The following is a 25,848-nucleotide window of genomic DNA, read 5'->3' on the forward strand; positions in this document are numbered from 1 at the left end:
TACTATACTAGATGAATACCCGCTTCGCCGGGTACGGCTGCGCCGGGAAGAAGTCGAGCCGAATACCCGGCTGCGCCGGGGACCCGGCGCACCGCATGGAGGAAGGGAGATAAACGCGGCTGAAAACACTGGAGAAGATAAGGAAGAGTTACTGGGAATGGATCCAGAGAAAAACCAAAATCGGTTCAGCGCTGCGCGCTGAGAGCACGTGTTGAAATATCTCATCGATGAGGTTGTGTCCGGGGTGTAGCTGAATACGGTCTCCAAATTTGAAAAAGATCCACCGAGAACTTTGGCCGTGCATCGCGGACACACACACACACACACACACACACAGACAGACAGACAGACACAAGTCGTATATATATATAGATAATCTGTGTTAAGTAAATGGAATAAGGAAAGTCGCTTACACAATCTTCATTAGGTGTCAATAAAATCTTCCTACGCATCAATAAAAGAAGTGTTTATATAAAAACCAATCTCTTGAACATTTTCCATAATTATTATTTAACTAGCATTATACTGTTCAATCAAAAATCTGTGTGTAACAATTTTCACAAATACATCAAGTGTTGGGACATTCAATATGGCTCTAAATGAAAGTAACGGAAACTCATAAATGTAATTACTGATGTGATGTAACTGATTTCATTGAACATTTCTTTTTTGATGCCCGGTTGTATACAAATTCTGGAAGTTTATTGAAGAATTTATTTTTCGTACTTTAGAAATTAAGATTGTTTTGACAGTTAGTGATGTTTTATTTGGTATGCATTTTGTAATGGTGAAAAAGGCAACTATGTATAAATTGAACCAAATTATCTTAATCGGAAAGATGGGCGTTAGTATATATATAAAACAAATTCGTTTTTACAGTTGGAAAGTATTTTTAATAGGCAGTTACAGATAAGAAGCATTTTTGTGTGAGTGTTCGAAGAACAAAACGTTAAAAAAGTTAGCTTGTTGTACTCGATAAGTTGTATTTAATTCATTGTATGAGATATTGTTAATTGTTGTTATTTATTTGAATAAAATTGTTAAAACTTTTTTTTTTAAATATGGCTCTAAATAAACTTTGTTTGGCAAGATCAACATCAGTATAAACATTGTCTAAATATCCTATTATCACAAGTTTCTTGACAAATTCAAATTACTGCAATTTTGAAATGTAGGCATAACCATTCTGTGAAGTCAGACCAAAAAAGCTGAACTTTCGTGCACTCCCAAAACAAATGTTCTAAGATTTCCTCTTCCTGTGTACAAAAACAACATAGGGGTGTATCAGACATTTTCATTAAAAATAACAGGCGTTGAGTGGGCACAATTCGATGTAATAATCTGTATTGGAACCATCTCACGTATGTACGTGTTCTGTGTAGTTCCTATTATTGTCAAAAACACTTTTCTAGCATTTACCTTAACATTCAGTAAGTTAGACTATTTTTCCATGCACTGTAAATTGACATCATTTTTCACATGTTTTACTCCACCGTTACACATTTGTTTACATACAACATCTTCACCAATATGAAAAACCTTGTTTGAATATGCATCCAACTTTAGTCTTTTCTGTTAATTCTTCACTGAGCGTATAACGCCCTGAAAAAACACAAAATTCACATGTAAAGTTGGATATTTTAATTTAAAATCATTATATGACAAAAAGCCATCGGCTTCCATCAAGGGACCGACTGTCGTGTTTAAAAACATCTCTCCAGAAAGAATTCTGACCTCTTTGCATCAATATGTTCCCAAACTCACCTCGTCTCTTGTGAATACTATGTACAAGTGGACACAGAGATTGCACCTTTACCTTTACGCATTTTCGGCAAAACGCAGCTAATTCACGAAATTGGCAGCGTGTTGCCAGTTACACACACACACACACACACACACACACACACACACACACACACACACACACAAACACACACACACACACAGAACCACATAAGTATGCACAAGCACAAGCACACACACACACACACACAACTGTCACCCCCATGAGAAATTAACATACTTGTCATCCTTTTACTGCACTGATTTACACTACCGTCGCCTTTTTCTACTCCAATGGGGTAGCTGTCAGGGCGGCCATAATTGTAGTCTAGATGATGTCCGCAGGGCAGTCGGAACTTGACCTTTATGCCACCGGGGTCATTATCCATCGCCTGGACATCCAGTGATTTAACTTTGGCCGGAACTGAAATAGTAGCAGATACAGTTCGAAATAAGTATACTGACTTCAAAGGGGTCAGGAAGACCCCCATTCCCCCATGTAGTGGTAAACAAATCAACAATTGGTAATGGACACAGACACTGGGCCCATACGTAAATGCATTGAGTAAGTTGAGCAAGCGCAGCAATATGCAAGATGATAATCTCGACTGAAAGAGCTCGGCCACAGCGAAAGAAAACACATCTATTTCGTCAAATTCATTGAATGACAGTACGCACACACTGGCTTTTTACATTTAGTCAAGTTTTGACTAAATGTTTTAACATAGAGGGGGAATCGAAACGAGGGTCGTGGTGTATGTGTGTGTGTGCGTGCGTGCGTGCGTGTGTGTAGAGCGATTCAGACCAAACTACTGGACCGATCTTTATGAAATTTTCCATGAGAGTTCCTGGGATTGATATCCCCGAAAGTTTTTTTCTTTTTTTTGATAAATGTCTTTGATGACGTCATATCCGGCTTTTCGTGAAAGTTGAGGCGGCACTGTCACGCTCTCATTTTTCAACCAAATTGGTTGAAATTTTCGTCAAGTAGTCTTCGACAAAGCCCGGACTTCGGTATTGCATTTCAGCTTGGTGGCTTAAAAATTAATTAATGACTTTGCTCATTAAAAATCGGAAAATTGTAAAAAAAAAAAAAGTTTTTTATAAAACGATTCAAATTTACGATCATCTTATTCTCCATCATTTTCTGATTCCAAAAACATATAAATATGTAATATTTAGATTAAAAACAAGCTCTGAAAATTAAAAATATAAAAATTATTATCAAAATTAAATTGTCGAAATCAATTTAAAAACACTTTCATCTTATTCCTTGTCGGTTCCTGATTCCAAAAACATATAGATATGATATGTTTGGATTAAAAACACGCTCAGGAAGTTAAAACGAAGAGAGGTACAGAAAAGCGTGCTATCCTTCTCAGCGCAACTACTAAACCGCTCTTCTTGTCAATTTCACTGCCTTTGCCATGAGCGGTGGACTGTGGACGATGCTACGAGTATACGGTCTTGCTGAAAAATGGCATTGCGTTCCGTTTCATTCTGTGAGTTCGACAGCTACTTGATTAAATGTTGTATTTTCGCCTTACGCGACTTGTTGCTCTTGCAATGTTGCCTCCAAAATTAGTAATAGTGCAAAAATATTCTTTCAAAAGAAAGTTTTGCATTGGTTTTTGAACTGGGCGCAGTAGCCTAGTGGAAAGTAAAGAGAGAATGCTTCATGTCATACAAGCTAAATATTTCGCCTCTTAAAGAGTCTAAACCCTCCAAATACAGTTTTGAGTGTGTGTAGCGGGGTTCCAGTTATGACATTTTTCTGCACTCTAACCGCTAACCGCTCAGCCGTTCGCCAACTGGCATGCGTGCTAAATTTGCTGATCCGGACTTTGCCGAGAAAACCCGAGAACTCCCGAAGCGTCTTCCAGGCGCCTGTGGCGTAGCACCTTTGGTAGCACTGGGAGCAGAGCATAATGGCCGACAGCCGTGGTGCGTGTTGAACCACAATCGCGTATATGTACAGGGTTTCATTTACTAGTGCGCTTTGCACCATTGGCGCATGGCATCTAATAATGTCCCATTGGAATTTCCTTCAGTGCGTCAAAGGGCGCACTGAGATTACGTACCACTGCGCCGACCACAGCACACTTTTGACGGAAGTACAGTGTTCAGAATGATCTAAGCTAAAACGCGCGGCAAGGCGAGCAACTTGCAAGTTTGTGAAATGCGCTGTGATTGGCTTTTAAAATGTAATTCATTAGTATTCAAGCAATCCTGCAAACTATCTGCACTTGCGCGTTTACCTCTGTGGAAACTGTCAACAGAAGCGATATCGATCGAAACACACCCCCCCCACACACACACACACACACAAACACACACTATTAACCTGATACACTGGCAAATTCTCATATCATCATATGGCATTGAATAGCACTATTTTGCATCTTTTGACAAAAGCATTTTTGAACCGCCTTGCCTGCTTTGTGGGTTTTGCCTTGGACTATGTGATGTCCCATCACAAATTTGTTGAGGGGGACAAATGTCCCATTGTCTTTTTCTTCCAGGCTAAACCCTGTATGTACCATATATGTTCGAACCTCGCGTACGAGAAAATGAAAGGAGCGTGGAGGAAAATCATGTTGCTGACCATCTTGAACTCAGGTCAAAATGAGTTCGGCTCATTCTCTCCCTGACCGGACGCTACAGTCCTACGCGAATCGGGGCTGGGCCGCTATTGCGCGGGGCCGCTATTGCGCGGGGCCGCTATTGCGCGGGTCTAACCCTAACCCTATCCCAAACCCTAATCCCCGCAATAGCAGACTCGCGCAATAGCGGACCCGCGCAATAGCGGGCCGACCCCACGCGAATCTATCAAAACAAAAATACAGAGTTATCTCCCATATTATGGTTTTCGCGAGCACTGATCTTAATTTGAGATCAGTGTTCGCGAGACGAAAATGATTGCAGATTGGCCGACTTCGACAGTGATCTCCGTTCTGTTCTTCACAGTTATGATAAAGACATCGTTCTAAGGTCAAAACAAGTCGAAATTTTGGGACTGCTGCCGGACGGAGACCGTAATATATGGTTTCATCACTGTCAACTGGTTACAGAAAAAGTCGTCTGCTCCAGTGAGCGCCGAAACCAAACGGTTGATTATCACGTGACACTTTTGCCATATTTAGAGTTGTTTGCACAGTAAATACAGCCGCGAAAAATAGCTCGCTTGAAACTGTCTTACATATCAATTCCTTTGTAATTTAAAAATTACAAAACACCATGAAAAATCATTATCGACGATCGCGAATCTGCTTATATCAATAATAGCCTACATTACAAAAAGCTCTAAATATGTAAAAAAAAAATCGGTTTCCTTGCCAGACAAGGAAATGCAAGGCATCCTGTCAGGGAGAGAATGAGCCGAACTCATTTTGACCTGAGTTCAGGATGGTCAGCAACATGATTTTCCTCCACGTTCCTTTCATTTTCTCGAAGAAAGTTTCTATTTTGTAACAAAGTAGAAACTTTATCAATTTAACAAAAGTACGTGTCCCTACAAAAAAGCATACACACAGTGGTTACAAAATGAATGAACAATTTGGTTTTATGAATTTTCTTCTCTTATTCTTTTATAATTATTAATTAATGACCTATATGTGCTGATGACCAATTTAATTTCCTTTGTTGGATCAATAAAATGTTATGAGTTATGAGTTATGAGTTATGACACATTTCCATCAGGTCATCAGAAAACATGAAGCAACACAACTTAGTTTACAATCAAATACTGACACATGCCCATCAACCGAGCAACAAAAGAAACGCGAAAACATTCTGCAGTGTTTGATTGACAAAATCTCGAACAATTATAGAGTTAGAATTATCAAACCATAAAAGTTTGACGAAGGCATGTTTGACCTAGCTGTTGTGTGATTATTTTGATGCTGCGACTGTTTCAACTCACGGGACAAGCAGGTTTAACGTTAACGAAGTTTTGGAGGTCTTGCTCAGTCAGTCTTTATCGCGCTCTCTGGCCACTGATCGGACACTGGTGGCTTCCAATGATGTTCCTGGTAGTGTCAGTTGTTTTATTGAATCGATCTCGAAGACGTTGTGGCAGGAAATTGCGATCTTGTCTTATTTGGGGTAATGCGAAAAATCCACCGCGTTGCATAACTGCAGTGCTTCCAATGTCAACAGAACATTGCTGAAGGTGTTAGACTATTGACATATGCACGTTTAAAGCACATGCCAGCGCTTCTGGATCATCCCAAGCTTTAAATCGACCTGGCGTTTTGGTGGTGTCAATCTTGCCATCCTGGCTGTTTCAAAAGTGAGACTGGCAGCAAGCGTGCCATGGTCTCTTTTGGTTGCTAATGCATTTGTGAACACATCTCACACATCACATTTCTCCTGCTGTACTTGCACGTGCTGCGAGCGCGCATTATGTGTTTAACGTTAAACCTGCTTGTCCCGTGTGTTAAAACAGTCACAGCATCAAAATAATCACACAAAAACAAGGTTAACCATGCCTTCATCAGACTTTTGTGGTTTAATAATTCTAACTCTATAATTGTTTCTTTTGTTGCTCGGTATACATGTATTAGCAATGACGTAGCAGTACAATCTACTCCACCATCAATTATCATTGACACATTTATATTAGGCTATCAGCAAAGATGAAGCAGTACAATCTTCTCATCAAAGCCTTTTGAAAGGTGCTTCCTGACATCTGGAATTATCCACTTGTCCTGCATCTGCGCATGAACAGATGCCAGGTCCTTCTCCGAGTCAAGCTGTAGTTGCTGTAGTTCGTTGATGATGGACAGCACCCTACAATGTGGAGGTACAACTGCCATCGGTGTAGATTGCCGATGACGTTGGCACTTGAAGCGTCTACTTCAGTCAAAATAGAAAAGACTTCATAGAACATACAATACAGAGACTATGTATATTTTCTCACTGAAATCATATTTTAAACCGTAACAAAGATTAAAGGCAGAGTAAGCCTCCCGTAAACCACCACAGATACGGTCAGGCTTTTACACACAGTACAAACACCATTTCATTTAAACACTCACCAATTGAGAACATCCTAGGTGCCCTCCGTAAAGAGCGAACAATTTTCAAAGAATTTATTTTTGCGTGGTTTATCTTACCCCTGAGCCATCGTGAACCCGTGTGATCCAGTTTTCCCTTTTCACAATGCAGTCGTCATAGTTGGTTATTTGAATGCGACTCGACGTGAGCTTATCTACAATAGCACGTTTTTTTTTATGCACGAAACAACGGCTGTGGTTCACAAGAACTCTAGCGATGGCTTTTGACTGTTGAGAGGAACGGCGATTTGCACTGATAAACCGGCCGTCGTCTGCTACGACCCTTGCGTGACCCTGCTTCCGGGCTTTTCTTTTTTTAAACTTTCACAACTTCGAATTGTTCTGATCTTGTCTTGATGAAAAACGAATTCTTTTATGATTAGAGAATGTTTGTGTAACAAGCTGTCAATTTATTATTTAGATTTTAAAAGTTAGGTCTAGCGCAAAAACGAGGCGCCGTTGTTGTTAACGGAACAAGTCTACGAAAATAAATTCTTTGAAAATGTCTCACGCTCGACAGAAAGCAGCCAGGATGTTCCCGTTCGGTGAGCGTTCAAATGGAAGTATGCTTGTACTGTATTTAGACGCTCGGGGAGCTCTGTGATGGTTTACGGGAGGCTTACTGTGCCTTTAACATTATTGTTTTAAGTCCAGCAAACTACACTGAAGCAAGCTCATGGGTACTGAAGAGAATGACATTATTTGTTTCACACAATTTGAGCGAGAATAGTGTATATTAATAGGTCACACAGGGATTGGCTTGGGCGTCAGTCATCAGTCTGTTAACATATTAAATTCTAAAAGACGGATAGATACATGTCTCAATGCATCAATGGACGACTGATGGACATGCAGCAGAGTTGGTCTATTTTTTGTTTTATTTACTTATTGCCATGGTTTGCAAAATGACTGATTGATTCCTGGATGAGGCAGTCAATGGACATATAGTGGTCAAAACCGAAGGCAATCCCTGTTGGGGAAACATTGTAAAGGCTGTTCAGTTTGTTACCAACAAATGTTATACAATAACGTGGCTATTTCCTGACCAATGTATACATCTTATTTTTCTGTGATTTTTTAGTCATTGTAACAGGGTTTGTATTACAGGCTATAATCGGCTGCCGAATTCGCGAAATAGGCAAGTTTTTTGAGAGGCCTTCACGCGATTTCGGCAAAACGCTGCCGATTTTGCGTATTGGGCAGCGTTTTGCCGATTACGCAAAATGGGCAAAAATATTGCCGATTTCGCGGAATTTACGTGAATTCGGCACGACATATACATGTAATAAGGAATGGAACAATACACAAAAATATATAAAAAAATAGACAAATAAATAGATAAACATTTACCACGTTGTTGTCCTGCATCTGCATCAGAACATATACCAGGTCCTTCTCCAAGTCAAGCAGTAGTTGCAGTAGTTCGTTGATGATTGACAGCACTGTACAATGTGGAGGTACAACTGCCATTGGTGTTGATTGCCGATGACGGACTTGTCGGTTGTGATGGTTCCTCGTTGTTTGCGCCTGGCGTTGTCATTTGCAGCGTAAATAAATAAAATAAAATAAATAGTCAAATAAATAGATGAAAACACACACACACACACACACACACACACACACACACACACACACACACACACACACAGTTAATTGAGGACACTATTCCTTAAGCGCAGAAACAAAACTCGCTGCCACACAGCAGAAATCCAATGCCAGCAAAAACACACATGGCTGTGTCGTGAACAGCGATGTTTGAGAAAAATTAAAAATAATATTTCAACGTGTGGTGAGCCCAAAATATTTCATTAAATTGTACAAATGCATCAAATAACACAAAATAAAATATGCAATAACATGATTCTTACACATCTCTTACTTTGCCTGTTTCCCCTTCCAAATTGTGTGTCATCAAATGCAAGCCACGCAAAGATAAAATATGACCGTGTCACTAAACCATGCAGACACAAGTTCTAAACATAATTTCGCAACGGTAACGTGAGGTCAACGCAATATACATTGAAAGGGATAGAAAAACATTGTTGGCAAATTAAGGCAATGATTAAAATAAACACAGCATTAAGATTGCAAGGATGATCAAAGAATTAGTACACGTACCTTCCGTCTTCACGTCTTCACCACATGACGTTATCCGGCTGAAAGAAAGATGACCCGGCAAGCACAACTGGGTTTAGGGCTTTGCACATGCGCAGACATAACGAATCCTGGCACGCTCGATTTTCACACTTTTTGGGGGGCACGCTTGATTTCGGTGGATACACTCGATTGTCGACTGAAACGGGTGCGTAACAGATCATTTTTGTGGACAGTCCCAAAACGGTTTTTTTGCCAATCATTTTATGTTTCAAAATGTTTCGAAAATCCGACCAAGCGGAATAGCTAAGTTGGCGCAATACGCGTCTAGGTTGGGAAGGGCGAGTCAATCGGCCCGGCGTCTTCAGAGGAGATACCTATCCAAATTTCAAAATCCTTACATTATTATAACATAGATATTCGAAATAACAAAAACACATGCACCACATGCCACGTGTTTCGCTATTTTTGGTACGTGTGATGTAAATCTGTGACGTCAGAGGATGTTGACTCTGCCCTTTTCTTTGAAGTAGGTCCCCATTGAATGTGAGTGTGTGTGTTTTTTTTACAAATATTTTCTTTATTGTGGAGAATTAACCACATCTAAGCGCATAGGATGGTGACTGTGTGAAAACTAGCTGTGGGAACCACAAATCTGACCGAGATATACAAGAAAATGTAGGAGCAGTGCTTGTTCGTTGACTGCAAGAGGTTTGAAATGATTTTCCAACGCAGAAGGTCAGGCTCCTTATATACTCCTGCCGGGAAACAACTCATCCTTTCTGGCCTATTTAGCAAACTGGCAGTGGAAACGATTGCCTCCCTTTACCGTCTCTGGTGTCTGTGAATTTTTTTTAATACATGTTTCTTCCTACCGCCAGTATACTGGTGCTATGTCGTCTAAATGTTGCTACTGTATATAACATGTATACAAGAAATTAATAAGAATACGCTTAAACCAATCCATGTCAGAGCTCGGTGGGTTATTGAAACACGAAAATACCCAGCATGCTTCCTCCCAAAGCGGCGTATGACTGCCTGAATGGCGGGGTAAAAACGGCCATACACGTAAAACCCCACTCGTGCAAAAACCTGAGTGAACGTGGGAGTTTCAGCCCATAAACGAAGAATAAAAAGAAGATGAACTGGCATAAGCATCAACACAGAATACAATTGCCGAGCCTGTCAGTTCGTATACTGTTCAAAAAAAGAAACGCATAGCTTGTAATATTTGGTTAATTTAGTTATATGGCTACAAGGATATCCACCAAACTGCAGAAAATGTTTATCTGGTCGTCGACCTTTCGTCCATTGCCACAAGTGAGCTCTGCACGTGACGCATGCGTTATCAGTGGCTACAATGTCAAAATTGCTCATTTGGCATGACCACTCGTCATGCTTCAGTGTAATCTCGTGAAACTCGGGGAATATTGAGCTCTCACCATGTCTTCCAAAACCCATAAAAGCGGATTGTTTGCCACAAAGAAATCAGACGACAATTCAGCGAAGAAAGATGGCCCGATTGAGCAGAGAAGACCGCCAAATTGCATTGGGTCGTTTACAAGCAGGCCAAAGTCAAAGTGCAATCGCCAGGCACTTCCACGTGTCCCAGAGCACCATCAGTAGACTGTGGGTCAGGTTTCAAGCCACTGGCTCCGTTGCTGACTTGCCACGAGCGGGAAGACCAAGGGCGACAACTGCTGCTCACGACCGCTTCATACGGCTCCGCCACCTCCGGAATCGTTTCCTGTCGGCCTCATCTTCTGTCCAGGCTCTCCCCGGGCCACACCGATTATCGGACCAGACCGTGCGGAACCGCCTGCATGAAGCTGGTTTGAGAGCTCGCAGACCTCACAGAGGAGCTGTCCTCACCCGCCGCCATCGCCAGAACCGAGTGCAGTGGGGCAACCAGCACCTTCGCTGGACCGTCCGGAATCACTGGAGACACGTGTGGTTCAGCGACGAGTCCTACTTCCTGCTCCAGCGACATGATGGTCGGAGGAGGGTCTACCGGAGAGTAAACGAACGTTACGCGCCCAACTGTGTGGATGAGGCACCCGTTCATGGTGGTGGAGGCGTCATGGTGTGGGGGGCGATCAATACCGCTGGAAGGAGCACCCTGGTGCACGTCCAAGGGCGCATAACTGCCCAGCGATACGTGGAGGAAATTCTGCGCCCACACGCCCTTCCTCTTCTGGCTGACCAGGATGCCATATTCCAGCAGGACAACGCTCGCCCGCACACAGCACGACTCACCACCCAGTTCCTCACCGACCACCATGTCCAGGTGCTTCCCTGGCCATCCATGTCGCCAGACATGAACCCGATAGAACACCTCTGGGATGAATTGGACAGACGTGTGCGCAGGCGAGAAGAAGCGCCGGCAAATCACCGCGATCTATTGCAGGCACTTCAGGAGGAGTGGGACACCATCCCACAGCAAGATATCCGGCATCTGATCCAGTCCATGCCCAGAAGGTGCCGGGCAGTTGTTGCTGCTCAAGGCAGTCACACCCCCTACTGACTTGACAGCCTCGGCACCCAATCGTATTGATTGACTGATTGATTTGAAGATGCAAATGAACTGTGTGTGCATTCAACTGTGTCCATACCAAATTTCAAACAAATAATCTAAATATGGGATTTTCTGTTAATTTTTTCGAAAAATAAAACAAATTTGGCAAGTAGCAACTATGCGTTTCTTTTTTTGAACAGTATATTTATAACCGAACTCATGATATATCTACTAGAATGGATGTAAGTGTGTGTGTGTGTGTGTGTGTGTGTGTGTGTGTGTGTGTGTGTGTGTGTGTGTGTGTGTGTGTGTGTGTGTGTGTGTGTGTGTGTGTGTCTGTGGTCGCCATACCTCAGAGATGGCAAGAGGTAGGAACAATAAAGTGTGCATGCACACTGCCTAGGAGCCGCAGATGTGCACCTGGGTTTTAGTTTCTTGATTCATTGCTTCCTTCCCTCAGATTATGTATCTCCCCTTCAATAACAACCTATATAGTGGAAGACCAGTTCAGTGCCTAGCGTTCATATGTATGAAGGTTCTAGAATCAAAGGGAGGTAACTCTTGCTTCGTTTTTCATGGAAGGGAGGTAACTCTTACCATACAAGCATACCTTTTCATTCTCAAAGGGTGTAAAGTGATAAAGTTAAACCATTTGCTTAATTATCTCGAACTTTTTCAAGAAAGGAAGCTAATTCACTCATACCATAAAAGTCATGTTAGCAGAATGATCCTGCTGCTCGATTATCTGGAATTTTCACAAGAAAGGGAGGTAACTCATTCCATAACAAGAAGGGGAAAGCCCATACGACTCACATGCTTGACCTTGACCTTTACATGACCTTGACCTTCAGAGTCAAGGTCAAATAACTAAACCTAGCAATGACATCATACACTAAGAACTGCTTTACACATTTTTCCTACCAAAATACATGTGACAAGGTCATCCAAGGTCATGCAACACAAAGCTGTTAATTCAAGACATAGGAAGTACAATGGTGCTTATTGGCTCTTTCTACCATGAGATATGGTCACTTTTAGTGGTTCACTACCTTATTTTGGTCACATTTCATAAGGGTCAAAGTGACCTTGACCTTGATCATATGTGACCAAATGTGTCTCATGATGAAAGCATAGCATGTGCCCCACATAATTTTTAAGTTTGAAACAGTTATCTTCCATAGTTCAGGGTCAAGGTCACTTCAAAATATGTATACAATCCAACTTTGAAGAGCTCCTGTGACCTTGACCTTGAAGCAAGGTAAACCAAACTGGTATCAAAGGATGGGGCTTACTTTGCCCTATATATCATATATAGGTGAGGTATTGAATCTCAAAAACTTCAGAGAAAATGGGAAAAATGGGAAAAATAGCTGTTTTTTAGACAACATTTATGGCCCCTGCGACCTTGACCTTGAAGCAAGGTCAAGATGCTATGTATGTTTTTGGGGGCCTTGTCATCATACACCATCTTGCCAAATTTGGTACTGATAGACTGAATAGTGTCCAAGAAATATCCAACGTTAAAGTTTTCCGGACCGGGCCGGCCGGCCGGACGGACGGACGGACGGACGGACGGACGACTCGGGTGAGTACATAGCCTCACTTTTGCTTCGCATGTGAGTCAAAAACCATGTTTGCAGGAATTGAATTTATGTTGACACTCAGCAGTGGTCAGCACATGCGTTCAAATACTTATGAGGCCATGCAGTATTTTAAATTTCCTAAAGTGTTCAATTTACATAAGAAAGGGAGGTTACTCATTTCCCCCATTTGTTTCATTTGGATTTTTTTTCCCAAATTGTTCTTTCATTCATGGTTATTTGATATAGAATTCAGAAAACTCCAAAGGACTCTGCTAATACCCCGGGCGAAGCTGGGCCCTCACTGCTAGTACTTTATAAATAGGGGTGCCATCAGTAAAAAGCAAACTGAATCTGCACCCTTGGCAAAATGAGAACATAAGACTGTATTTTGACATCCTGACACATCCGCCTTTCTCGTAGTATAACTTGTGTATGAAACTAACACGGATTCTCGCAGTATAATAAGACAGAAAAGATCATACCATATGTCAGCATATTTCTCAGAAAAAGTGCGGGTTATAAAAGTGTCAAAGAATTGGCAAGACCAACATTACATTCCCTACAATGTTTGGGTAGTACTTCATATAACTTTGGACAATTCGGTGAAAACTACCTGTGGGAACCCTAACTTGGCACTACAATATACATTCGACTGCAAGTAAGGATCGCCAAGGTATGTAATTATATCTTTCGTGTATTTCATTCAAATCACCAATATATCGTACTTGGCAACAAGGGTTATACACAACTCACCTGAATTCTTGGCGTAAAAATAGTCGACGGGCAGCAGGCCAGAGGTCAGGTTGGTGGGGGTGGTGGTGGAGAGGAAGAAGACAGGTGTCAGACCTCTGCCCCGGGGCAAGGCAACAAAGGTGTGTGAGTTGGGGTGGTTCTCTGGCAACTCTTTGCTCACCATGTTGGTCTGCAACCAGCAGAACTTTCAAAGGTTTATTAAACCTCTATCTGATCATCCACCCACACCCCACCTCTGTCTGTCTGTATGTCTGTCTGAGTGTCTGTCTGTCTGTCTCAGTGTCTGTCTGTCTGTCTGTCTCAGTGTCTGTCTGAGTGTTTGTCTGTCTCAGTGTCTGTCTGTCTGTCTGAGTGTCTGTCTGAGTGTTTGTCTGTCTCAGTGTCTGTCTGTCTGTCTCAGTGTCTGTCTGTCTGTCTGTCTCAGTGTTTGTCTCAGTGTTTGTCTGTCTCAGTGTCTGTCTGTCTGTCTCAGTGTCTGTCTGAGTGTTTGTCTGTCTCAGTGTCTGTCTGTCTGTCTCAGTGTCTGTCTGAGTGTTTGTCTGTCTCAGTGTTTGTCTGTCTCAGTGTTTGTCTCAGTGTTTGTCTGTCTCAGTGTCTGTCTGTCTGTCTCAGTGTCTGTCTGAGTGTTTGTCTGTCTCAGTGTCTGTCTGTCTGTCTCAGTGTCTGTCTGAGTGTTTGTCTGTCTCAGTGTTTGTCTGTCTCAGTGTCTGTCTCAGTGTTTGTCTGTCTCAGTGTCTGTCTCAGTGTCTGTTTGTCTCAGTGTCTGTTTGTCTGTCTCAGTGTCTGTCTCAGTGTCTGTCTGTCTCATTGTCTGTCTCATTGTCTGTCTGTCTCATTGTCTGTCTCATTGTCTGTCTGTCTCATTGTCTGTCTCATTGTCTGTCTGTCTCATTGTCTGTCTGTCTCATTGTCTGTCTGTCTCATTGTCTGTCTGTCTCAGTGTCTGTCTGTCTCAGTGTCTGTCTGTCTCAGTGTTTGTCTGTCTCAGTGTCTGTCTGTCTCAGTGTTTGTCTGTCTCAGTGTTTGTCTGTCTCAGTGTCTGTCTGTCTCATTGTCTGTCTGTCTCATTGTCTGTCTCATTGTCTGTCTCATTGTCTGTCTCATTGTCTGTCTCATTGTCTGTCTGTCTCAGTGTTTGTCTGTCTCAGTGTCTGTCTGTCTCAGTGTCTGTCTCAGTGTCTGTCTCAGTGTCTGTCTGTCTCAGTGTTTGTCTGTCTCAGTGTTTGTCTGTCTCAGTGTTTGTCTGTCTCAGTGTTTGTCTGTCTGAGTGTTTGTCTGTCTCAGTGTTTGTCTGTCTGAGTGTGTGTCTGTCTGAGTGTTTGTCTGTCTCAGTGTTTGTCTGTCTGTCTGTCTGTCTCAGTGTTTGTCTGTCTCAGTGTTTGTCTGTCTCAGTGTTTGTCTGTCTGTCTGTCTCAGTGTCTGTCTCAGTGTTTGTCTGTCTCAGTGTTTGTCTGTCTCAGTGTTTGTCTGTCTCAGTGTCTGTCTGTCTCAGTGTTTGTCTGTCTCAGTGTTTGTCTGTCTCAGTGTTTGTCTGTCTGTCTGTCTCAGTGTTTGTCTGTCTCAGTGTTTGTCTGTCTGTCTGTCTCAGTGTTTGTCTGTCTCAGTGTTTGTCTGTCTCAGTGTTTGTCTGTCTGTCTGTCTCAGTGTTTGTCTGTCTCAGTGTTTGTCTGTCTGTCTGTCTCAGTGTTTGTCTGTCTCAGTGTTTGTCTGTCTGTCTGTCTGTCTCAGTGTTTGTCTGTCTCAGTGTCTGTCTGTCTGTCTGTCTCAGTGTCTGTCTGTCTCAGTGTCTGTCTCAGTGTTTGTCTGTCTCAGTGTTTGTCTGTCTCAGTGTCTGTCTCAGTGTTTGTCTGTCTCAGTGTTTGTCTGTCTGTCTGTCTCAGTGTTTGTCTGTCTCAGTGTCTGTCTGTCTGTCTGTCTCAGTGTCTGTCTGTCTCAGTGTCTGTCTCAGTGTCTGTCTCAGTGTCTGTCTCAGTGTCTGTCTGTCTCAGTGTTTGTCTGTCTCAGTGTCTGTCTGTCTCAGTGTCTGTCTCAGTGTCTGTCTGTCTCAGTGTCTGTCTGTCTCAGTGTCTGTCTCATTGTCTGTCGTTCTCCGTCTCTCCGAGGACTGGGTGGCCGCACGCACGCACGCACGCACACACGCACACACGCACTCACGCACGCACGCACGCACGCACGCACACCCACACACATACACACACACACACACACACACACTGACACACACAAACACACACACATACACACACAAACCCCCTTACCACACAGTTCAAGGGCTGTGGAGGTAGACTTGGCCCCGCGGTGTGGTTGCTCCCATTCCCAGAGAGCTGCAGCGGTAACGCTGAACAGGTGTGGACAGTGTAGCGGACTTTGATGTCGCTGAACTCTTGGCCAGACCTCCATGACATTTCATAAGTTGCACCAGAGCTCTCTACCACTATATCTTCTGCTGCAAAAGGAGCTGAAACAAGAAGTGTGTGTGTGTGTGGGGGGGGGGGGCGGATAATCAAATGCTCATGCGACTCACACTCCAAATGTAATATAAATCAGAAACAAATCATCTGCTGATCTAGCTCTTGATCTATTAAACATTCCCGAAATTGTGATTTCCTTCTCATTGACCACTGTGACCTTGAAATTAGACCAGGGTCAACCTGACATGGGTCATGTCTATCAGTAGTCAAACTTTGCTAGTGTGTGACGTTACAAAGATTTTGATAAAAAGAAAAAGAAGACAATATTTTTTAACCAAACTTTATCTCTCTGTATTCTTGAAATTTGACAAATGTCGGGTCATGTCTGCGGACTAACGGAAATGTCCTGTCTCCTAGGCCGAACCAAGAGAGACACACCAGACTCACGTGCTGGTGCGCGGACATGCAAGACAGCGGTGGTGCTGGGAGACGGTCCTTTACTGTTGAATGCCTGCAGACTGACTGTGTACACTGCTCCGACCGGGAGAGAAGGGATGTAAATCGTGTTGTTGTGACCGCCAGTCGAGGCCTCCATGTTGCTTTTGCTCCCACAGTTTGTCCCCGCAGAGATGTCACCCGTGTTCCGCAAGGTCAAGGTCAAAGTGTGGTTCAGAATGGTGCCACCTCTCCTCGGTCGTGGAATTTCCTGAGGGATAATTTAAGGGTGCCATGTACATACAAGATGGTGTCTGAACTAATTTTGATATTTGTTGAGTCGGTGGCAGTTGTGTGCTTTGGTTTCTAAGAAACGACAACAACTAAATCACTCAATGAATCTGTGTTTTGTTTTTGTTTTTCAGGTGTGTTTTCGTGTGTACGTTTCATGTGTGCGTGTGTGTATGTGTGTGTGTGTGTGTGTGTGTGTGTGTGTGTGTGTGTGTGTGTGTGTGTGTGTGTGTGTGTGCGTGCGTGAGTGTAAATACTATGATGCCTATGCGGGGGGGGGGGGGTGGGGGTGGGGTGTGTATGTGTGCGTGAAGCATTTACCTTGAAATAGATGATACAGGCAGCACAATGTTCGCTCGTTGAAGGGCAGTAAGCGAAACTGGGATGAAGTCCCGGCCCTTCTTCGGGTGCTGAAAATGTATACGTCGCCTTTTTTATACCAAGAGTTTGCTAACCACAAATTAATGTATTGTAGTTATATATTTGGTTGCTATAAGGGTACTCACCAAATCGACCTTACAAAAAGGTATTGATTTTAAAAAAACATTGACGTTATTCAGAATAGGCAGAACTTGGCAACGTGTACACACAGGAAAAAAATCCAATAAATCATCTGTCAAAACCAGGTTGTTTTGCTCAGCGACCTTTGTGTATCAGTTTATACAATTCCTATTCGTGCAAGTGTCGATCGCACAAGCGGACGAAAACAGGAGATTGTTTGCGTCAATTTCGGGGGTACCATGACAAAAACGTGTGGTATGTCAGCAATGACCACAGAGATATGTCACGTGCAGTGTGGTATGTCAGCAATGACCACAGAGCTATGTCACGTGCAGTGTGGTATGTCAGCAATGACCACAGAGATATGTCACGTGCAGTGTGGTATGTCAGCAATGACCACAGAGATATGTCACGTGCAGTGTGGTATGTCAGCAATGACCACAGAGATATGTCACGTGCAGTGCAGTATGTCAGCAATGACCACAGAGATATGTCACGTGCAGAGTGGTATGTCAGCAATGACCACAGAGATATGTCACGTGCAGTGCGGTATGTCAGCAATCAGTGACCACAGAGATATGTCACGTGCAGTGTGGTATGTCAGCAATGACCACAGAGATATGTCACGTGCAGTGCGGTATGTCAGCAATGACCACAGAGATATGTCACGTGCAGTGTGGTATGTCAGCAATGACCAGAGATATGTCACGTGCAGTGCGGTATGTCAGCAATCAGTGACCACAGAGATATGTCACGTGCAGTGTGGTATGTCAGCAATGACCACAGAGATATGTCACGTGCAGTGTGGTATGTCAGCAATGACCACAGAGATATGTCACGTGCAGTGTGGTATGTCAGCAATGACCACAGAGATATGTCACGTGCGGTTTGGGAGCTCAATTATGAAATGATATTATACTGTTCAAAAAAAGAAACGCATAGTTGCTACTTGCCAAATTTGTTTTATTTTTCTAAAAAATTAACAGAAAATCCAATATTTAGATTATTTGTTTGAAATTTGGTATGGACACAGTTGAATGCACACACAGTTCATTTGCATCTTCAAATCAATCAGTCAATCAATACGATTGGGTGCCGAGGCTGTCAAGTCAGTAGGGGGTGTGACTGTCTTGAGCAGCAACAACTGCCCGGCACCTTCTGGGCATGGACTGGATCAGATGCCGGATATCTTGCTGTGGGATGGTGTCCCACTCCTCCTGAAGTGCCTGCAATAGATCGCGGTGATTTGCCGGCGCTTCTTCTCGCCTGCGCACACGTCTGTCCAATTCATCCCAGAGGTGTTCTATCGGGTTCATGTCTGGCGACATGGATGGCCAGGGAAGCACCTGGACATGGTGGTCGGTGAGGAACTGGGTGGTGAGTCGTGCTGTGTGCGGGCGAGCGTTGTCCTGCTGGAATATGGCATCCTGGTCAGCCAGAAGAGGAAGGGCGTGTGGGCGCAGAATTTCCTCCACGTATCGCTGGGCAGTTATGCGCCCTTGGACGTGCACCAGGGTGCTCCTTCCAGCGGTATTGATCGCCCCCCACACCATGACGCCTCCACCACCATGAACGGGTGCCTAATCCACACAGTTGGGCGCGTAACGTTCGTTTACTCTCCGGTAGACCCTCCTCCGACCATCATGTCGCTGGAGCAGGAAGTAGGACTCGTCGCTGAACCACACGTGTCTCCAGTGATTCCGGACGGTCCAGCGAAGGTGCTGGTTGCCCCACTGCACTCGGTTCTGGCGATGGCGGCGGGTGAGGACAGCTCCTCTGTGAGGTCTGCGAGCTCTCAAACCAGCTTCATGCAGGCGGTTCCGCACGGTCTGGTCCGATAATCGGTGTGGCCCGGGGAGAGCCTGGACAGAAGATGAGGCCGACAGGAAACGATTCCGGAGGTGGCGGAGCCGTATGAAGCGGTCGTGAGCAGCAGTTGTCGCCCTTGGTCTTCCCGCTCGTGGCAAGTCAGCAACGGAGCCAGTGGCTTGAAACCTGACCCACAGTCTACTGATGGTGCTCTGGGACACGTGGAAGTGCCTGGCGATTGCACTTTGACTTTGGCCTGCTTGTAAACGACCCAATGCAATTTGGCGGTCTTCTCTGCTCAATCGGGCCATCTTTCGTCGCTGAATTGTCGTCTGATTTCTTTGTGGCGAACAATCCGCTTTTATGGGTTTTGGAAGACATGGTGAGAGCTCAATATTCCCCGAGTTTCACGAGATTACACTGAAGCATGACGAATGGTCATGCCAAATGAGCAATTTTGACATTGTAGCCACTGATAACGCATGCGTCACGTGCAGAGCTCACTTGTGGCAATGGACGAAAGGTCGACGACCAGATAAACATTTTCTGCAGTTTGGTGGATATCCTTGTAGCCATATAATTAAATTAACCAAATATTACAAGCTATGCGTTTCTTTTTTTGAACAGTATATATTTAAAATGACTGATTCATAGCAAACTCACCTGATTCATCTGTCTCAGCCCTAATCCACACTGTGGCTCCAGGGTAGTGGGCCCGAGTATGCACGGAGATGTTGTAATAGTAGCCCGCCAGGGGTAGTTGTGTTACGTTGCGAGTTTGCTTGGAAGGATGGTCCGCGAACTCGCTCTCATTAGATTTCCAAACCTGTGGCTTTCAAAGAAGAAATCAAACTACCAATCACTCAAACTAGCAAGAATACAAGTATTCAAATAACCAACACGTTACTAAACAAAAACTGCTCGATCTTAATCCAAGGTAAAACATTAATATTTTCCGTTCAAGCACTTTGGTAAGCAAATACCCGAAGGAAGTTAAATCACTCCATCAAAGATATGTTGCTCAAATTTCCGCGTGTACACCCCCCCCCCCTCACCCCCCCTCCCCCTCTCGCTCTCGCTCTCTCTCATCAGCTTGTTTTACTCGTTTATCATAAATTATTAATTAGTCAAAACTTGACTAAATATAAAAATGTGTATTAGAAGTAAGGACCGGTTGTAAGAAAAGGCGTAGCCTTAAACCTCTATCATTGAAAAATAAAGTTTCATCGTCATCATCATCATCATCATCATCATCATCTCTCTCTCTCTCTCTCACACACACACAACACACACACACACACACACACACACACACACACGCACACACACACACACACACACACACACACACAGACGGGGTCACACCCACACACCTTACCTCAAAATGTCGGGGGAAAGCAGAGCGAACAGTCTGAGAGAGGGCCAACTCGTCATCCTCCAAGTGTCGGACAAAGCCATACGTCTCGTAAAACAGCCTGCCTTCCTCTTGAAGCAGACTCTGCTCTTTGAGCGAGACGAGGTCCACTGTGTAGTTAAAGACGAGAGAATTGTCACCATTGGCATGCTTTAGGTGACACTGGTCAAAGCGAGCCGGTGGTGAGAGTCTCAGTGTCAGCCAGGAGGAGCCTCTATGCTGGACTTGAATGTTGTCCACTGGCCCAGGTTTTACTGAAAACAAAAATGTGATGATGAGGAGGAGGAGGAAGAAGAAGATGATGATGATGATGATAACAATAACAATAACAATAACAATAACAATAACAGCACTTTATTGTCCATTAAAATATTACATAAAAATGGAAATTTTTCTTCGGCACACCCTGTCTGCCTGTAAACGATTATAACAACAATTGTATAGGACGACACACATAAAACATAAAACATAAAAGGGATACAATCAAATATGATATTGCACTATGTAAATTTACCCTCTCATATCACAGGAGTTGGGTTTCACAGCCGAGTAATCACATTACAAATATTTCCCACACACCTTCACATGTACACATTGTTTGTTTTTTCCCAGCCGACCAGCCTCTACGTGATGCGAGAAGAATTTAAAATGGTGACTGCAGAAGGCAGGAATGACTTTTTAAACTGGTTTTTGCGTGCCAAAGGGACCTTATAACATTTACCTGAAGGGAGAATTTCGAAACAGGGGTTGAGAGGATGGATCGGATCACGGACAATTTTGAGAGCTTTCCGCTTAATGGCAGCTTCGTAGAGACTGGTCAGCTGTCGTTGGGGTTGCCCAACAAGCTTGCTAGCCGTCGCAACAATGCGGTGGAGTTTAGCTTTGTTTTTAACATTTGTGGTACCATACCATGTCACAATGTTAAAAGTCAGTATGCTTTCAATCAAACTGCGATACACAAGTTCCATAACACTTTGATTGACATTAAAATATTTAAGCTTCCTGAGAAGAAAAAGTCGCTGCTGAGCTTTCTTATAAACAGCATGAACATGATCACTAAAAGTCAGCTTATTGTCAATTGAAACCCCAAGATATTTGAAGGTTTCCACAAGTTCAACTTCCTTGTCGCTTATTCTCACTTTTTGGGGACCACAATTATCACTCTTTCCTCCAAAAATCATTTCTTTTGTTTTGCCTACATTCAACTGCAAGAAACTGGACTTGAACCATTCATTCAGAAGATCAACTTGGGTAAAATACTTTGACAAAGTTTCGTCGTCCTTCAGACGCCAAACGAGGGCCATGTCGTCTGCATATTTAATGAGGGCTAGAACTGGATCATTTAAAAGCATGTTGTTTGTGTGAATGGAAAAAAGGACAGGAGAGAGAACACAACCTTGTGGGGCCCTTGATGATGATGATGATGATGATGATGATGATGATGATGATGATGCCGATGGTGATGATGGTGGGTGATGGATGGTGATGATGGTGATGATGATGATGATGATGATGATGATGATGATGATCATGATGAGCATGAGGAGGAGGAAGAGGAGCTAGCCTACTTTTAAAGATAACATGATGGAGGCAAATGTTTCTCACTCCAGTCAGGAAGGTAGAAACGATGTGACGCAGACTCGTTGTGAATCGACAATTTGAAGTTGACCGTGTTTAAAACAGTGCCTTGTCCTCTGTATTGGCAATACCCGTCGTACGCCGATAGCTGAATGAAGCAGGGGCTGCACTGTCCCTCTGGGCTGACGTCTTCACATTGAAAGTCACTCTCTTTGGAACACCTTTTACGTCTGTTAACATCCCTGTGTAACAGAGAAGAAGAAAGGGACAGTTTATTAGGTACAGTGTGAACTGAACAGAACTGAACTGAGCTGAGCTGAACTTCATTTTACAAGAATTAAGATTTAGGGAAAGATGATATCTATCATTTGTACAGTAACATACCTTCAAAATGATGTACACCTATACCTACCATCTATACCGCACGGTCCAAGTGGCGTTGGGCTTTTTGTAGGGCGTCCACAGACGGATACTTCTCCTCGGTTCATACACCAAGCTGAGGTTTTGTAAAATGTCGGCTTTTCCTGCTCGGGTACGAAAAACATGATATCGCAATCATTTATTTATTGTGTGTGTGTGTGTGTGTGTGTGTGTGTGCGCGCCACGGTGTGTGTGTGTCACGGTGTGAGTGTGTCACGTTTTTCTGGCTTCCAGTGCGAATACCACAGTTTAGGGAGCCCTGCACACACACACACACACACACACACACACATACGCGCGCGCGCATGCAGTCTCTCTCTCTCTCTCTCTCTCTCTCTCTCTCTTTCTCTCTCAATCTCATATTTCATCTTCTTGGTGGAGGGCTTTTTGTGTGTGTGTTGTTTTTTCGAGAGTTTTCCCCCATTAATAATATGCGCTTTTAGTGAACAAAACACAGCCACACATCGTAAGATCAAAGTTGAACACATTTATATTTGAGTGAACAAAACACAGCCACACATCGTAAGATCATAGTTGAACACATTTATATTTGAGAAACCTAATCTTTGGTCGTTAAAAACTCACGGTCTTTACCAGACGAAACCATTGTTGTCCGAAGCAGCAGGATTAGCAACAACATTGTCAGGCCGTGGTTGCATTGCATCGGCTAGAGAATAACCAATACATATTTCTCCTTTCTCGTCATTTCTTCTTCGCCTCTTTTCGCTCTGCAACAGAAAACACAAACAGAACAATGAAAATAAACCTCGTAAATATCAAAGGTATCTTTATTCCTTGTTGATTATCAGATTAATGACCATGTATCTGTTGAGGCCTTTACCTGGGACAGTCTCTCCACTTGGATACATACATCAAATCAACAGCCTGGCTGCTTCTTGTGGAGAGTGTCACTTTCAAAACGTATCCAGTTCAACTCAAATAAAAAAATAAAAATTTAAACCTCTTAAAATTGTGTTGAATCCAGCAAGGTTGTTGATTGGTCAAGGTACAGTGTATGTCCACGGTTTCGAATGCCTCAACGTGCAATATTTAGGTATGGTTTGGGAGACTCATTTCCATACTCCCGTCAATTTCTCACATCACACCTGTGTCGTGTGTCTATGAAAAATATATTCTCTTCCTTTCTCTTTCGACACATTACCTCATTTTACCTCACCTATCCTTACCTCAACTGTACTCACCTACCCTCACCTCCCCTCACCGTCCTCACCTCACCTCCCCTCACCTCACCTTAACTGACCTCGCCTCACCTCACCTCACCTCACCTTAACTGACCTCGCCTCACATTACATCACATCACATCGCCTCACCTTAACTTGCCATAATATGCATATCATACAAAACGTATAATACCTTACCGTACTATGACACATAGGCCTATAACATACTAAATTACTATACCTTACCTAACCTATGATAACCTTACCTGACCTGACCGGTCCTAACCTTACTTTAAAACAGCAGTATACTAACTCCGATCAGTTTCGGTACAGGATTACCTTTACCTTAGAGCCGAGTATCGAACATCACCTTAGAGTAGTAACAAACTGACCACAAAGTAAAATCAAGATCCAAGATTTCATTTCGTTGTTGAGGCGGCTTCACAATTGGAAAGACCGGAGTTTCGGTTTCGATGCCGAAAAAAAGGTGAATCGTCACAGGAAATAATTATTTCCTCCACATTTTTCAACTCTTCAAACTGTAGTAGGCCTATAGTGCACGGCTCTCGTTCACACGGAAGGTGTAATGTTCACAAAGTTGTTGATTGTGAAGACTATCAGCTTTCACCCTCTCATCTGGCAAACAATTCACTGAGTTGAAAAAAGCATGAAAGTGAATGCTTCATGTGTTATGAATGCGAGTTATTGTGCGCTCTCAACCAGTTTGAATGAGCATAAGATCAGAAGTTTTAATCCCAGGTCAGATTCATTTTAAAACAGATAGGCTAACGTGGTTGTCATGGATATCACGCTCTCCTCTGGAAGATTTTTGTCCTCAGCTGACAAATACTTCAGTTCAACGAATGCCTGACAAGGAAGGAAAGTGGCTGCTTTAAATTGTCAAGTTATGACTCCAATGTGAGTGGATTCTCGTTCTCACATTTCACACTTTTTCCTTCATCTGACAAAATCTCCACTTCAGTTAAGCAGCAAAGAGAAAACTTAACTTGTTTTAAAAAAGACTTGATATGCACCCTCACCTGGTGTTAAACAAGATCACATGTTTCAAGCTGCACGTGATTCACACTCACACACATACAGTCTTCAAGCTCTGTAAACGTATGTAAAAACGACAGTCTCATCTTCAAAAGGTCCTCGCCGGTTTAACAAAACAAAAAACAACAACAACAACAACAACACTGTGTTAAGTATGCATTACATTATCCATTGTGTAAGGCGATGTTAACAAGTACTCTCTCTTCGTCATAACCACAGGCACTTGCGTTCACACGTTTCAAGAGGCGCAGGGCAATCAAAAAACCCCGTTCTCTCGTGAATTTCCTTGTGCGTGGGTGCGCGCTGTTTCCTCAGACCTTAAAGGCACAGTACGCCTCCCGTAAACCATCACAGATACTGTCAGGCTTTTACACACAGTACGCCTCCCGTAAACCATCACAGATACTGTCAGGCTTTTACACACAGTACACACACCCTTTCATTCAAACACTCACCACTTGAGAACATCCTAGGTGCCCTCCGTAAAGAGCGAGCAATTTTCAAAGAATTTATTTTTGCGTGGTTTATCTTACCCCTGAGCCATCATGAACCCGTGTGATCCAGTTTCCTTTTTTCACAATGCAGTCGTCAGTTGTAATTTGAATGCGACTCGCTGTAAGCTTATCTGCAATAGCACGTTATTATGTACACGGGTTGACGATGGCTCAAGGGTAAGATAAACCACGCAAAAATAAATTCTTTGAAAATTGCTCGCTCTTTACGGAGGGCACCTAGGATGTTCTCAAGTGGTGAGTGTTTAAATGAAAGGGTGTTTGTACTGTGTGTAAAAGCCTGACAGTATCTGTGATGCCCGTTTACGGGAGGCTTACTGTGCCTTTAAACATAGTGGTGGTAGTGGTAGGATTCGCGAAACAACTGCTATATAGTTCTTGTGTGATGAATACATAACTGAAGAGTGTGTGGCAAAAACATTTTGACCGAGAAAGAACCGTCGTGAAGCTCTTGTA

At 43.3% G+C, this 25,848-nt stretch overlaps 1 protein-coding gene across 1 annotated transcript in view; it reads right to left on the bottom strand.

Moving 5' to 3' along the window:
- LOC138966039 (uncharacterized) overlaps nucleotides 1-25,599 on the bottom strand; it is a 37,452-nt gene extending 11,853 nt beyond the window's left edge. The window contains exons 1-11 of the mRNA XM_070338128.1: nucleotides 24,865-25,599; nucleotides 23,229-23,371; nucleotides 22,636-22,747; nucleotides 22,251-22,465; nucleotides 20,610-20,899; nucleotides 19,895-20,063; nucleotides 17,243-17,331; nucleotides 16,643-16,901; nucleotides 16,043-16,242; nucleotides 13,785-13,953; nucleotides 2,024-2,206 (exon numbers count right to left, since the gene is read on the bottom strand). Coding sequence (XP_070194229.1) covers nucleotides 2,024-2,206; nucleotides 13,785-13,953; nucleotides 16,043-16,242; nucleotides 16,643-16,901; nucleotides 17,243-17,331; nucleotides 19,895-20,063; nucleotides 20,610-20,899; nucleotides 22,251-22,465; nucleotides 22,636-22,747; nucleotides 23,229-23,307 — 1,765 coding nt within the window. The 5' untranslated portion in view covers nucleotides 23,308-23,371; nucleotides 24,865-25,599. The remainder of the gene's footprint in view (nucleotides 1-2,023; nucleotides 2,207-13,784; nucleotides 13,954-16,042; nucleotides 16,243-16,642; nucleotides 16,902-17,242; nucleotides 17,332-19,894; nucleotides 20,064-20,609; nucleotides 20,900-22,250; nucleotides 22,466-22,635; nucleotides 22,748-23,228; nucleotides 23,372-24,864) is intronic.
- Between the last annotated feature and the right edge of the window lie 249 nt (nucleotides 25,600-25,848).

Source organism: Littorina saxatilis, linkage group LG5 (assembly GCF_037325665.1).
Source record: "Littorina saxatilis isolate snail1 linkage group LG5, US_GU_Lsax_2.0, whole genome shotgun sequence".
In the NCBI taxonomy this organism is placed as follows: Eukaryota; Metazoa; Mollusca; class Gastropoda; order Littorinimorpha; family Littorinidae; genus Littorina; species Littorina saxatilis.